Source organism: Patiria miniata, unplaced genomic scaffold (genome assembly GCF_015706575.1).
Source record: "Patiria miniata isolate m_02_andy unplaced genomic scaffold, ASM1570657v1 HiC_scaffold_5, whole genome shotgun sequence".
In the NCBI taxonomy this organism is placed as follows: Eukaryota; Metazoa; Echinodermata; class Asteroidea; order Valvatida; family Asterinidae; genus Patiria; species Patiria miniata.
In genome coordinates, this window is record NW_024037072.1 from 196,422 (window position 1) to 211,105 (window position 14,684).

General features: G+C 40.2%; 1 protein-coding gene across 1 annotated transcript; it reads right to left on the reverse strand.

Moving 5' to 3' along the window:
* Positions 1 to 123: 123 nt before the first annotated feature.
* Positions 124 to 14,003, reverse strand: LOC119741513. Its single transcript, XM_038217296.1, has 15 exons — positions 13,768 to 14,003; positions 12,329 to 12,463; positions 10,482 to 10,571; positions 9,331 to 9,482; positions 8,606 to 8,799; positions 7,478 to 7,617; positions 6,635 to 6,897; positions 6,188 to 6,334; positions 4,946 to 4,992; positions 3,901 to 4,004; positions 3,209 to 3,464; positions 2,869 to 3,068; positions 1,809 to 2,236; positions 1,410 to 1,515; positions 124 to 672 (listed from the first exon to the last, which is right to left on the reverse strand). Exons 2-15 carry the CDS (start codon positions 12,455 to 12,457, stop codon positions 517 to 519), a joined length of 2,412 nt encoding a protein of 803 aa, XP_038073224.1. The 5' UTR covers positions 12,458 to 12,463; positions 13,768 to 14,003; the 3' UTR covers positions 124 to 516.
* Between the last annotated feature and the right edge of the window lie 681 nt (positions 14,004 to 14,684).

Below are 14,684 nucleotides of genomic sequence, written 5' to 3' on the forward strand. Positions count from 1 at the left end.
TCAAATGAGTGGTATAGAGTGATTTCAAATGACACAGCGTACTCAGCATCAAATTCTACACGCATTTCTCTGTTCTGCCGTTGGCGGCGCCCCAATGAGACGCTTCAACTCAATATGTATGACAAAGAAGAGTTTGGCAGCAGGTCACTGACATAATTTACGATATAAGTGAATGTTAGGTAAAGAGACTTGCACATATTGCTTTTGGCACATACATCAATTGATAGTGGTTTCTAACAGAAAAAACAATCTCTAAGAACTGAAATGTTAAATAAAAAGAAAAAAAGAACACTTTTAACACAAACAATTTTGTTACCATAAACTAAATTTTGGAATCACTGATAAAACCCAACACCATATAAGGCATTAAAATGTTCATGCAAAAAATATTGGCATAAATGTAAAAGAAAGTCTTAACACTCAGCTGTCCTTTCAATTTGTAGGGTTCGTGTGTTCCAAACATCATTTGGTTTCCACTCACTTCTCTGACCAAGATTTGAGAAGAGACTACTCCTGTTACTGCCTGATCAATCCTGGAGAGGAGACTACCGACATGAAATCACGACGACTGACCCCGTCAGAGGTCATAGCACGGGTCTGAAGACAGCCTTGCTTGCAGATGGAGGAGTTGTCACTCGAGGAGCAGACAAACACATTGCAATGGACGTACACCTACAATCAATAACAAGATTGCTCTGTTAGGTACGTTTTCAAGTAATCACAGTTGTGCTGTTTTTTAGCCTCTAGTTTCAAAGATAGCAATTTTCAGGAAAATATTTTTTCGGACCTGATGAGAATATTGGTAATAATGGAACAGTAAGTGGTTTGACCTTACCTTTTTTTAAAATAATATATGTTGTACTTAGAAAAGTTAGAAATTGATATTAATCTTTCTTTTTTTTTAGTACTGTTGCTGTGTCACATGAGATAAAAAAAAAATATCAAAATTGTATCCAACAGCAAGTCATTGAAAAGAGGAGATGAGCATCAGCCATATACTTTCTCCTAATATTTCACTTAGATACAGGGATAAAGAGCAGCCAGTGTGTTGGTATCAGTATGACCCGATGATACAGCCAAGGTCAACTTGCTTGAAGTACTTACAAACACACAAATAGCCAATGGTAGAATGTTAAAGGTGCATAGGAAGTTAGCAACCCATGCAATTTCAGAAAGTTTCAAGGCATTGTCTATCTTCATAATTATACATGTATAAGTTCAGGTCTTCTGTCTAGGAGTCCGGTGGCTCAAAAAGCACTAAAAAGTCCCAAGCTTCAATCAACAGACATCTGCATTGTGCAATTGTCTTTTCAGTGCAGCACACCTGCCACAAAAGTCAATCAGATTTTAAATCTAATAAACGGCAAGTTTCTTGTAGAAACTGCGAGTCAATGTATAGACAAACTTACCGTATCACGGATCCGCCAGCCAAGGAAGGCAAAGGCATCAACAGAGAAGCGAACCTTGTTGGAAACACCTGTTTCATGGACTGTCAGCGTGTTATCTTGTATGCACCTGCGATAATAAACACGACAGGAACTCTTTAAACTGACAGGTCATTTCCATAAAGCTATATAAAATTACTACCATGTAGATCATTAACTCCTCATTTTCTCGCATGTCTTTGCATGTCCAGATGATATATCTGAATGAGGTTCATTCAAATTTTATTGTTCAACATATTAGACTTGCATGCTGTAAACATTTTTGCTTCTAATAATCCCTCATCTTCCAGCCCTTTTGAATCTGCATGTAAATGTGAACAACAAGCTTTATTCAGTACAATAGTACTCTGATTTCATACTCACCCGCCTTTGATCAATTCATGACGAGGCCAGTTATAAGGATTTTCGGAAGTCGTGGCCCAGCAGGATTGGAAGAAAGCATCACATTGACGGTTATCACAACTGGCCTCTCCCTCAAAGTACAGCCTGGTGTCAAATGGCACTTTGAGTGGCTTCGAGAGCTCGCCATATGCCTGGTCGTAGTTTGCATTGAAGAGCTTCAGTGTGGTATCTGCCAGGTTATCCAAGAAGTCAGCCCTGCCATTGAACTCTTCATGGCCGATGGTTCCTGGGCTAGGATCAAATGTCAGGGTTTTGGTGGTCTTGGCGGGGATGCTGCAGGAGAAGTGAATTTCGCGGTGGGGGACTCGGGTGACTTTAGTTCCTGCTGGGCTGTATGGCGCTTCAGGGATGTAGATAGTGTTACTGTACATATAATCTGTCCCGTTACGCTGTCAAATCAATGTTAAAATGGAGGACTATGAGCTATTAACATAGTTAAATTGAGCAGAACACCACAGCAGCAATGCCATGATTTGTGAATCCAGAAAGCACAGCATTGAGGATGTTGTCTGAGTTCAAGACATTCAACAAAGTATAAGCAGCAAGATTTGATCACTGTTGCACAGTGGAGATTACTGTTTAAGTATTTTAATTTACTAGCGACGTAAATAGGATTAAACTTCTAGGCTGCACCTGGGGGTGCACCAATTTTTTAAAGGAGACACTGAAGGCAACTGATATTTTATGTGCAGTTCAAGATTTTATATGGAGGGGGAGCGGGACCCGGGGGTATGGCCCTCTGCTTCAAACAGAATTTTAGTGTGTTTTTGGTCTCAACATGATCAAAAATTACTGATAGTGATTATCTGAGATATCACAAAAAATAGCAGGGAGATTTGGGTACATATCAGTGAAGCCTGTACCCCCCCCCCCCTCCCATCCACAAAGAAACATTGTGCTAGCTGTTTATCGGACCAATACTAGCTTGCACAATGCTTGAGCCATAACTTGCAAGGGGTGCAATCTGTAAATGTAGAATTTAGTGATTCTGCGCCCAGATTGGTCAATATTACATTCTTACCTGAAATGTTGTGCCACACAAGCCGTAGGAGGTCCAGACATAATAGTGGGTATCATTGAAATTGACACCCTGGCATTGTGGGTCACGCAGGTGCATTATCTCCGGACCGTAGTCCCCCAGATCCAACAAGAGTTTGGGAAGGAACATAGTCATGGAGGAGACACTGCAAACAGGTTTCAGTATTACAAATGTAGGCTCAGCTGGAAAGATGGATGGTTCACAAAAAAATTGTCAAACACTTAATTTTTTTAATGCTAAAAAAAGGGAAGGATCGACAGCACATCAATTGACACAAAGGGGCACTGTTATTTTCACCAGGCAACACAACTTCAATACTTACGAACTCCAGTAACAAAGCTCCACTCTGAGGGTTTGGATTTCACTGAGCATTTCTTGTCGTTGCTCTGTACCACTCCTTCATCCAGTGAGATAGTGTACTCAGCCTCATACTCCAAGTACACATCCTGACTGTTAGGAAAGGTGAGTGTTTCACCAACAATCTCAGCATCGGGTCCCGTTGCATCTACACGCCAGACCACGTCATTGTTGGAGTCACGAAGGGTCACGTAAGCTGGGCTGAACACACCTTTGCGAATCTGTCAGGCAAATCAATCCCAATATCTTCATCAACAGGTGCTCATTTCCCACAAATCTGACCATTTACCGATAATGGGCTGTAAATTGCACAAGTTGATTTTGCAAAATTAATTTGTTGGCTGTTTTTACATTTTCTGAAAACAATAAAGTTTGAAGCAATCCTAAGTTCTAAAAAAAAGGTGTAATTGACAATCCACACCCCCCCCCAAAAAAAAATGTTTAAAAATACAAAATATATGCATTTATTTCATTAGACAAATCTTCAAGCTGAAACTTTGTACTGAAGTCATTGGTTCAAACAGGAAACTACACACAAAACGAGATCAGCTGATGTGAGGCAAAGTTCCATGCAATTTCTAGCAACTTTAAAATGTTAGCAAGTTTAATGAGACTTCAAAGTTAATTTTAGTGTGATTTTCACAGCTTGTTTCCTACCGTCCTGTCAAATTTGATGGCCCAATTAGGAACGATGGCTTCAGCCTCTTGGTCGCCCTTGGCCGGAATAGAGTTTGCTTGATCCACTCTCAGTGCTGGTGGTTCTGAAGAGTACAGCAAATGTCTCATTAAAGTGTGAATTATTTCCGTTTCAAAGTTATTTTAAATTTTGAATATTAGTTTCTTGGTACGCTTTCTTTTTGTCTGGGGTCTGCTTTATTATATTCTACTTTCTGATTTTGTGGCTTTTTTTTACATGTTGTGTATCCTCTTGTACCAGAACACCCAAGTATAGCCCGTATATTTGGGTATCAGCCTAATGTCATACCAGGATTTCAGGTCTCTCTTATCTTGAGATATAATCTCCTTAGGGCAGTTTATCACCATTATTGCTTGTCTGAATGACTTGGTGGGCGTGCCTGAATCCTTCTTCACTCAGTGGCCTAAATGCACGTGGAGTTTTCATAAATTTAATATCCAAAGTTATATTTGTTTTGTCCAGTAATGAAACCATGTTTTTTTTTTATCGTTTACATTGATGCACAAACAACAATAGATCCTAAAAGTGTCACACTGTAAGTGTGGACACTGCAGAGCACGATTTAATTAACGTATGCCTGAACTGCAGAGTGCGAGAGTGGAATAGCTTCCTGTGATATAACTTATTACCTTAAGAGATTAACCAAATAATGTTACACTTGACTCAGTCAAAGATAGACATCGAAAATCCTGGTATGAAAAGGGCCCAGGTTTTTAAAGGGAAATCACCGCATGATTTGTGAGGGGATAGTTCAATATACCATATTCATTAAGGAGGTATCAGTGGGCAACGGTTGTGTCGCTATGACAGGCATGACCAAATCTTGTGTGCATTCATTGTTGATAAATTACAAAAATAAGGAACACCCCATGAGATACCAACAAGGCATCAAACATAAAAACATCTTATAAGTCTCAGGGCTCTTGTCCTTCTACTCAATCTACTGACTACAAAACAAATATCACTTGTCATCCACGTCACTTAAGACTGACAAATTTCTCTTACCTGTCTGAACAACATTGACGGTGAAACAGGACTGTGAGCTGATGAACCTGTGGACAGAAACAAAGACGAAGGTTTGAGCTTCCATCATCATGCCTTAAAAACATTCTTGATAGTTTGTTTAATGTCAAAATTATGTTCAAAGGAGTGAAGGGGATTCTGACGAATAACCAGGTGCCAAATACTTCATGGAATTGCTCAGCACATGTATATGCTAAGCGCAGAGAAATAGTTGCTTACAAGAAACAGGTTACCAGTCATAATAAGGCATCCCTTTTTAATTCTATGGTTCTTGAATTTCTTATCTGGAAAAAAAAGTAAAACCATCAGGATAATCTGTCCAATTTCATTGAAAACATTAATGCCAAAGTTATGAACAATATTTTACGTGCGTGCATTCACAGCGGTACAGCATGGTACATATTGAGATGAGGTACTGTGCATGTGCTAACACCACGCTCAGTGTTTTTACTACATGTACGATGTTTGCACCCTGTTGGGGACGAACGCTGCATGCTGCATCAGGAGCAACGACTGTATTCAGTTTGTTCAAGTTCTTACCAAGCACTGTATTTGTCATCGACATGTGAGTGAAATTACAAGTAAATTTTAAACACTTTTAAGTTAAAAGAAAAAATATAGTGATGTGGTTATTAAGTTGCCAAGGATTAGTTTTTGTCATTTCATTTCACTTATGCAAAAAAGTTGTCTTTTTTGTTTATTTGAAAATTATACACAATGTGTTTCAGCAAGAAAAACAGGTATAGCAAAACAGGAATCTCAAATTACAATTCACCGGTCCACATTTCTATTTTTAGTTTGCCAAAGATGATTTACGTTTTGTTCATTATATTTATCACGCTGGAAGTTGCCAAAGACAGGTTCGTTTGATATTTGTGTAACACTCCTGAAAATAAAAGCAAATTCAGGACATTTTTATACAGCGTTTTGTGCATTCAACATGTACTTTTATTTTATCCAACACTTTTTTTCCGACCGACTGACCCTCCTTCAAGGCCAAAAACTATGAGGACAAAAGGGACGCCCATATCATGCAATGGTTAATACCAGTGACTAGTTATCAGCTGAACTCTGCTTAGCACATAACTTTGCTAAGTAGTATTTCATGCTTAGTAGCTTATTGAATTATGGCCTTAGTGACATTTTGGAGAAGACAAGGATAACTATAGCTCCTATCAATTGTATGCTGATGTGAAATGTCTGGACAATTGTTTGAAATGTTACCTCTCGTCTTCATATGCCAACACACATATTGTGTAAGTCTTCAGTTTCCTTGGCATAAAAGTGAAGATGATGTCATAGTCCGAGTCCGTTCCAGAAACCTTACTGGGCGCATCTGTTGGATAACCCTGCACATCTATGCTGGTGATTCTGTTGTCAAAAAAAAAATTCAGTTAGATATCACAGGTTTTTCAAACTACATGTTTGTATTTCAATTTTTTTTTGCTCCAGAAAAAAGTCTCTAAAATGGTTAACTTTCTGCAATCCCTCTTGTCTTTCAGCAACAGATATTCATGGAGTCCACAGGAACACAAAGTCCTTGCAAGGGTCATGGTTGGTGTATTTTCATCAGCTTTGAACATGACAGGATTCTTAAGAATCTTAGATGGAGACAAAGCCCATGCTGGGGAATTGAGGTATTTTAAATCCCAACATAAAAGATTAGAGTACCTGTAATTAGGAGCTGTAGCCGTGGCAACAATTCTCATTTGAAATTCTTCTCCCAAAACGTGAGCAAAGCACATTCTAGGAACATGCAGCTGTGGCTGTCTGCAATCTCCTTCGTAATGGAATACATCCATCAGGAAGTGTACAGGAGTCTTACTCATTGGCTTCTTGAGTTTGTTAGGAGCAAAGTCCTCCAACATGACCATGAAAGCGTAGGTACCAGGAGGGATCGTTTCCTCCTCTCCAAACGTCAAATCACAAGATTCCTGTGTTAAAGTTAAATTGAAGAAGGACTTTGGATTGCTAGAAGCATAACACAACTAACCAACCAATCAATGCAAACAACCAGCCGGACAAAAATAGCCAGCCAGCCAGAAAACCAGCCAATGACAGTCAACCAGCTGGCCAGAAAACCAGCCACCAAACAAGCAAGCTAACTAACCAGCCAGCAACACAGCCAGTCAATCAGTCAACCAGCAAACCTGCCAGCCATTAACCAACCAACCAGTCGATCCACCTGCCAACCAGCCAGCCAACCAGCTATCAAACCAGTTAATCAATCAACCAGCCAACAAACCAGCCAGCAAACCAGCCAGCCAGCAAGCCAGGGAGCAAGCCAGCCAACCAGCCAACCAGTCAACTCGATAGGCAACAAACCAGCCAGTCAACAACCAGCCAGCTAAGCAATCAGCTAACCTGCCAGTCAACCTGCCGGTCAGTAAGCAAACCAGTTAGCTAGTTAACAACCCAGCAAACAACTTTTTCCAAAAGTAAATCACAAATATTACTTTAAATAGATATCTTTATTTCAAAATTCATATAAAAGTGAACGAGCGACACTCTCACCTTATCCAGACTTGCTACTGGTTTCTTTCTTCCTTCGTCAAAATAAGTTACTCCACAAATATCCAAGGCATTCACATTGCATTCGTTCTTCTTCTTGCTAGCCCATCTGCACTTTACTACGTCATTGTTGGCGTCATCATCTGAACAATTAGTATAAGAAAATGATCACATATGATCAATAAATGACCAAAATGGCACTACTGAAAAAGTGTGTTTTTTATGTCTGTAAATATGGTATGAACCTTACAGGAATCAACTTTTAATTATTTGTTTAATTCATTAGAATTGCTTCAGACCTTGCAAACGATTCTATACTTTGAATTTGCTTCTCCTAACTTTGTCTCACAAATAGATGTGATTTCAACCAGTGCTGTACAATATTGAAGGATGCAAACATTTCAGTAACAAGTCCAAGCCAGATGAGTATAGATAAAAAATGTAACTACTGACGGTTCAAGGAATACGCTGGGTGGCTGACTAAAAATGCTTCGAAGTCAACACCTTACTTTTATTAACAGTAAAAGTGCTGGATTTCTTTGGATGAAAGCAAAAATGATTAAATCTCTCTCACTATTGGAGACTCGTTAGATGTGTAGGATTAAAGCATCAAATTTGCTCCCAGCTGTGCAATAAACTCATGATCAATTTCATGAAGCATTAATTGGTGTATCTGCGTAACGTTTTAATTAATTCAAACATCTGGAGCAAGAAGCACAACAGCATTCATGATAGCTGTTTGTGTTTTATTTTTATGTTCGGTCACAAAACAGTCATTGAATCGTAATAAATTCCATAAATTGTGGCTCTAGTGGAGTTACGCCATTAAAAGTTTTGAGAAATCGGCTGCTGTTCAGAGTTCAGAAGCCTAAACAGACATAGGGAGAAAAAAGTGATGAATAAGTGTTAAGATTTAGAAGTGCAAGGAAATCTCTACAGTGATATTCCAAAGAAAGCCCATTGAATCAGGCGGGAACAGAACCTATAGCTCAATCCATATTTTGGCCAGGGTGGATATCGAACCTGGGCCACAGAGTTGTAACACAGTGACTAATTGACTAACCTGACATTTCTGCATTCTTAGTTAAACTTATATAAACTTCAAGGAACGAAGGTTGGCACAGAACGTACTTGCAATACGCATACTGTAGGTACAACCAGACATGATGGCATATTTGGCAAATGTTTTGCTCTGGGGAGGGGAGTTGATGGAGACGCCATCTTTGTGGGCAATGTTGATGGTAGACGCCAGGTTCCAGCCCTTCCCAGTTCCAATGTCTCCGCCATTGTTCCCAATACCATCGATCCAACAGCATTCCGTATATCTGTCACATAACCAAATAAAGATTCAATGCATAATCTGAAAGGTAATATACATAGAACAACATTTGCAAACATTAACCTTAAAAAACAAAACTACAAAACTACCAAATTAATATGATAGCCTCAAGCATCCTGCAAAATCATGGCACCTGGTGTGCTGTCATTTTCAAGAAATTCATCAAACTTAGTCAGTCCACATTTTGTTTGCAATTGGTTTCACATTCTGATTATGAAAGGAAAGGTTCCATGAATTAACAGAGGACATTGACCATGTTGACTGAATTTATGTTTATTTTTGATGAGTGCAGATTCAAGAGATACTATTTTTGGTAAATAATTGTTAACATGTAAAAACATGAATCTCATTAATCCATTCATTCATGCGTGTCACTAATTAGATGACGAGGTAAAGAGCTATTTAAAACACGTAGACTTTCACAATACAAGGCCAAGAAGGCCAGAACATGTAAAAATAGAGCAATGACGTGGATAAATCTGGCATTCAAATCTAATCAATTCTGTAGTGCACTCACGATATCTGTGCAGTTGATTCACCTGGTGGCAATGTGTACGTCAAGTTGTAATATCCAGTTGCTGTTTGCTTTACCGGGTCCAACTTCACGCAGTAATAGTCAGCAAACATCTTGTCATTACCAACGATAAACTGACCACCAGTGCGAAGTTTCTGCCGGTGGAAGATTTAAAAACAATGTTATCTTTGTGCACTGGACTGAAGTACTGTGCTTACACGACTGCCTACAATTTAGGCCAACTGAAAACAAAATACCAGTTGATCAGTTTTTCCCAAAAAGGAGGACCTTATTTTTTTTTTTTTTAATGACAAGATGGCTGTTGGTACTTTTTACATTCAATTTCAACAACTGCCCATTTCTCAATCTGAACATGCATGTGCATCACTGGGTGTAGAAACGAAACACGCATGATGGAATGGATTTTAATAAAGTGATTGGTCGATTTTTGGCAAAGTTGAATAAATCGGCCAATGAGAGGATAATTTGTTTGGGTCACGTAAGATTTGTGGGTCGAAGGTCAAATCCGTTTATTGAACAAACGCATGGTATCATGGTAGTCACAGAGACTATCAATAATATTGCATCACCTAAAATTCTCAACTGTTTCGGTTTATTTCGGTTTTTCAAAAGATGGCTAAACCGACCCGAACCGAAAATGCGAAACAGAAACCGACCCGACCCGACTGAAAAGATGGACAAACCGACCCGACCCGATCCGAAGTCGGTTTCGGGTCGACCGTCGGGTCGGTTTCGGGTCGGGTTTGCATATCATTAGCTCCCATTAGGTTAAGAATTCTCAAGCCTTATGGCCTCACTGAGGTCACCTCAAGCTCCAACCTAAAGGATTTTTTGAGAGTTTTAAGGGGTACAAATTGCAACATCTTGCAACATCCACTGACATTTGTAGAAGAAAAAAGTGGAGGGAAAAAAACGTGTCGCGGCACAACTTTAGGGGCAAGCTCCATACCAGAAACCACAGACTTTTTTTGGCCTAATGCTCAGCCTGGGTACTTTTGATCGGAACTTTCCAGTGGTGAATTGGCTTAAAATCCATGAAAAGGAGATTCAATTCTGACTAGTCCGCACAGAAAAGCCACTAAATAGTACAGACGTGATGTAATTTGCACGACTGCAAGGTCTAGTGACCTTACCTTGTGTGTCCTAATGCTTTCTTCAGTGCACTGATGGTGGGTGCCAGAATTCCTCCGTGCATCAAAGTTTAACTCAAAATCAACAGTTATCTGGAAAAAAAGTAATTGGCATAATTAGTGACTAGTAAAACAATGTAATTAACAAACCTTGTCATTCCTGGTACTTGACATACCTCTAGTTTTTGTCATTACAATACAGAATATTTATAAATGCGTCAGGATACATTACTACAATCTATCTCAAATGATAGACCTTCAAATTGGTGGAAAAAATCTCAAAAGAAGTTTGATTGTGAACACTTGAATTAATTCAATGTCATCAAATGATCCGTAACAAAGCCAATAGAATTTTGGGTCTGCTTCGTAGAAACATCTACAGCTGCTCTTCAGATGTAAAAGACTTAGCATATAAGGCATTTGTTCGTCCAAGACTTGAGTATTGTAACGCAGTTTGGGACTCCCACCATGGAACTCACAACCACCATTGAAAGAGTGCAACGGAGAGCGGCTCGCTTCGTCACTTAAGATTACAGTAGGGAAAATAGTGCAACTGTCCCAGTGGAAAACTTGGAATGGGACACCCTAGAGGATCGTCGTACAAAAGCCAGACTCACAACAATTTATAAGGAAACCAATGGTTTGATCCCAAGCAACATTGAAGAGTTTCGTCACAATGACTCACACCACTCGATGTCGTATGAATGGAAAGTGCTCATGTAGAACACCTAGATTTAATAAAGATTGTCTTCAGTTTTCACTGTATATAGATCTATCCCAGAGTGGAATCTCATCCCAGAAGATATCTGCTCCACACCAGACCTCAATGTCAGGAATCTAGTTAGCCGATTTAGTATCTAAGCTCATTCCTTTAATGTTGTTGTTGTAGTACCATTCATTCATATTGTGAGGTCAAACTGATGATGTACGACGCGCCAGCAAAACCAACCAATCAGAGCGTGAATTCATCAGAGTATCCCTGCGTCCTGTTTGCAGGGCCAGGGCGGGGGGGGGGGGGGGGGGGGTACGAGCGAACTCATCCCATAGCTCATTAGATCATGCACATCACATTATGTGCAGCATCTACAAAAATGTACGGGAAGCTGTGGGAGGGGAGAATGGGGGCGTCCCCTCCGTGAAAACTCCGCGTTCAGTACTTGAATGAGACCCAAAAAAACTTGAGCTTTTGACAAAATTAAGAACGTGGGTACATTCCCCTTCAGAAAATCCAAGGCTCCCTTTCCAAAAAAGTTCGTGCAAAGCAAAGCAGAGAGAAGACTAAACCCACAACAATAGGCTCAGTCTGCGGCGCAATTATGGGTTACTACCTGTACCTGGGGTGCACAATTGTTTTCAAGATGGGGGGGGGGACTGAAGGCAAATTATATTTGGGGTTTGAATTACTGAGTTATTCGCGAGCGGGAAGCCAACCGGCCGCGGGGCACGCGGACCGTATCACGCTAGTGGGTTGTTTCTTTCAATAGAGGACGTTGAACAATAGAGGACAACTTCCTCGAACTCCCGAGAGGTCCCCAATTTGGATTCGTGTACAAAACATATGTCTTACTTAAGAGGGACAATATAAATAGGGGGTCCCCGATTGCAGGGGGCCGGGGTATGACCCTATGCGGCCCCCGGTTAGTACGCCACTGAGTGGCACCTTAAGAGTAACTTGTAGGAGCGATCATAGTTTCGCCTGTAACTTTCCCGCGATCGCTTGTACCATGAAGGAAATGCTTGTACCCACGTAAGTTGACTTTGACGCTGAATTAAAAGTTATTGTATTGACTGTGTTTACGCCAATGGTTAATGGTAGGGATGGGGAAAGGTATACAACTTAGGAAACTCACCTCTCTAGGATTATCCGGGTTACGAGCCTCCCAAAAGACCGTTCCGCCTTCGTAATAGCCCAAAGTCCCTTCAGTCAACACACTGCCCGCCATCAGCAGCAAAGCTACTAAAAAGCAATCTCGAAGCATCGTGTCCTAGGAGGGAATGTGGCGACCGAGACCGACAATAATGACAGTCCTTTGCTATGGCATAATCCTCAAAACAAAAACTCTTCAACTTCAATGGAAGCATTTGATGTAATGAAATAATCCAGTGAGTCACCGTGATATAAATGCCACTCCAAAAAAAATTCCACATATAAGTTAATGTAAAAATCAAATTATTTCATACGTGCAAACATTGAAAAGTGAACGTGAAGGACAAAAATGCGTTGGCGCGCATTGGGGTGCGCATGGCCGCTCCTACAGACTGGTGCATGTTTTGGCGATATTATTAAGGAAATAAATGTGTGCTCCGGAGGTTTTTATCACTCTGTTTAATACCACTTAGAGTCTGGGTGCTGATAATTACCCGAGCCGGAGGCGAGGGTAATTATCAGCACCCAGACTCTAAGTGGTATTAAACAGAGTGATAAATACCGACGGAGTACATATTTATTCCCATTCATAAATACCTTTTCGGTAAAAAAACATCTTATAATTCGTTCAAAACATCCCGATTTTGTTCAACAAATTCACTTTATGCTTTTTGAATCATCCCTCCTGTAAAATAATGGAGTGTTCAGCTGGCGAGTAAGATGAAAACAACCCTTTTATGGAGATTGACGCGCGCGTATCATGTTCTATGCGATGTCGCGCAGAACGCACCTGGCGCGTTGCGTTTTGAATTTAGAACTATAAAATTCTAACTCCCTGGTAGTGTTGCGCATGCCTACGTGAGGATTGTGAACGTTCAACCAATGAAACGATAAGAGGCACTGGATTTTTAGGAGTCCACATTTTATTGTGACACTGGAAAAGTGTTTAAGACCAGCTAGCCATGTCTTTATCATCCGTTTAATACCGGCCACGTGACGGGCTCTCGACCAATAGGAATGGCTAAACTGTCTGAGGTATTTGTGAATTATAAATAAATAAATAAACAAAACCAAACAAATAAATTTTAAAAAATAAAGAATTGGGTGGTACCCATTTCCCTGTACTCAGGGCCATATGGTGGTGGGAGTGGGGAGGCACTAATGCATTAAGGATCCAGGCGCACTGTAGTGAGTTGTGACAAGGTTGTTCAGTATCATAAACTATAATTCATAAATACCTCAGACAGTTTAGAGGTATTTGAGCCCAAAGCGTAGCAAAGCTTTTCAACTGCATGACGGATGGACTTCCCGAGAAAAGTGCCATAAAATAAAAACGGTTCTGGAGAATTCCCTTTGACTACAACCCAATACGCCTTTGCTATGAGCCAGCGTGATAGCTTTAGGAACTCAACTTATAGGTACCTTTTTACCCGCTTGCAGTGATGTCTGTGGCTGGCGAAAGACTTGCCCAAGTAAAGAACCGACGAACCAGCACAGGAGTTGTGTAGCACGAGATGTAAGCTCTTCGATGTAAGTCGTGGTGGCCGATTGGTGTTGATGAGGCACCCTTTATAGTCTCTCTGCTATCAAGCCTCGTCAATTAAGGTTTATTAATTCGTCGATCTTTTAAGATGAGAAAATTAATTAGGCAGTAGTTACCTTAGACCGTTCCCTCAGTTATCGAGAAGTCTTTTGATACTTAATCCAGAGTAAGTTACATTACAGATGTCATCTGGTTTTGTCATGACAATGATACCTGTAGATTTCAAAGCCTACTCTGTCTAGATCATTATTCCACAACCATGCCTACATTTGGGAAAAACAACGCCGGAGAGCTAAAGTACGAAGGCCCTGTAGTGCCATTAAGTATATATTTTGTCCAAGTTCGTTTTTATGAGATACATTTTACCCAAAGTTCGTTTTTACGAGATACATTTTGTCGAAGTTCGTTTATATGAGATACATTTTACCCAAAGTTCGTTTTTACGAGATACATTTTGTCGAAGTTCGTTTATATGAGATACATTTAACCCAAAGTTCGTTTTTACGAGATACATTTTGTCGAAGTTCGTTTTTATGAGATTTTCTTGTGTGCAAAGTGTCACGTGCGCGTTGGCGTTCATCACTTGTTATTCTGTGAGGACAAGCGAGTTCTGGATCGATCCTAGGCCTAGCTCACAGTACAGGCCCCTGAGGCACGCGGGAACGAAGCAAAGTTCAATTTGCTGTATATTCAGTCCGGAGTCCCTAAAGGGACATCCAAATTATTTTTTTTTATCTCGTGCGCACGACATAATATCTCGTGCGCACGACATATATCTCGTGTGCACGACATAATT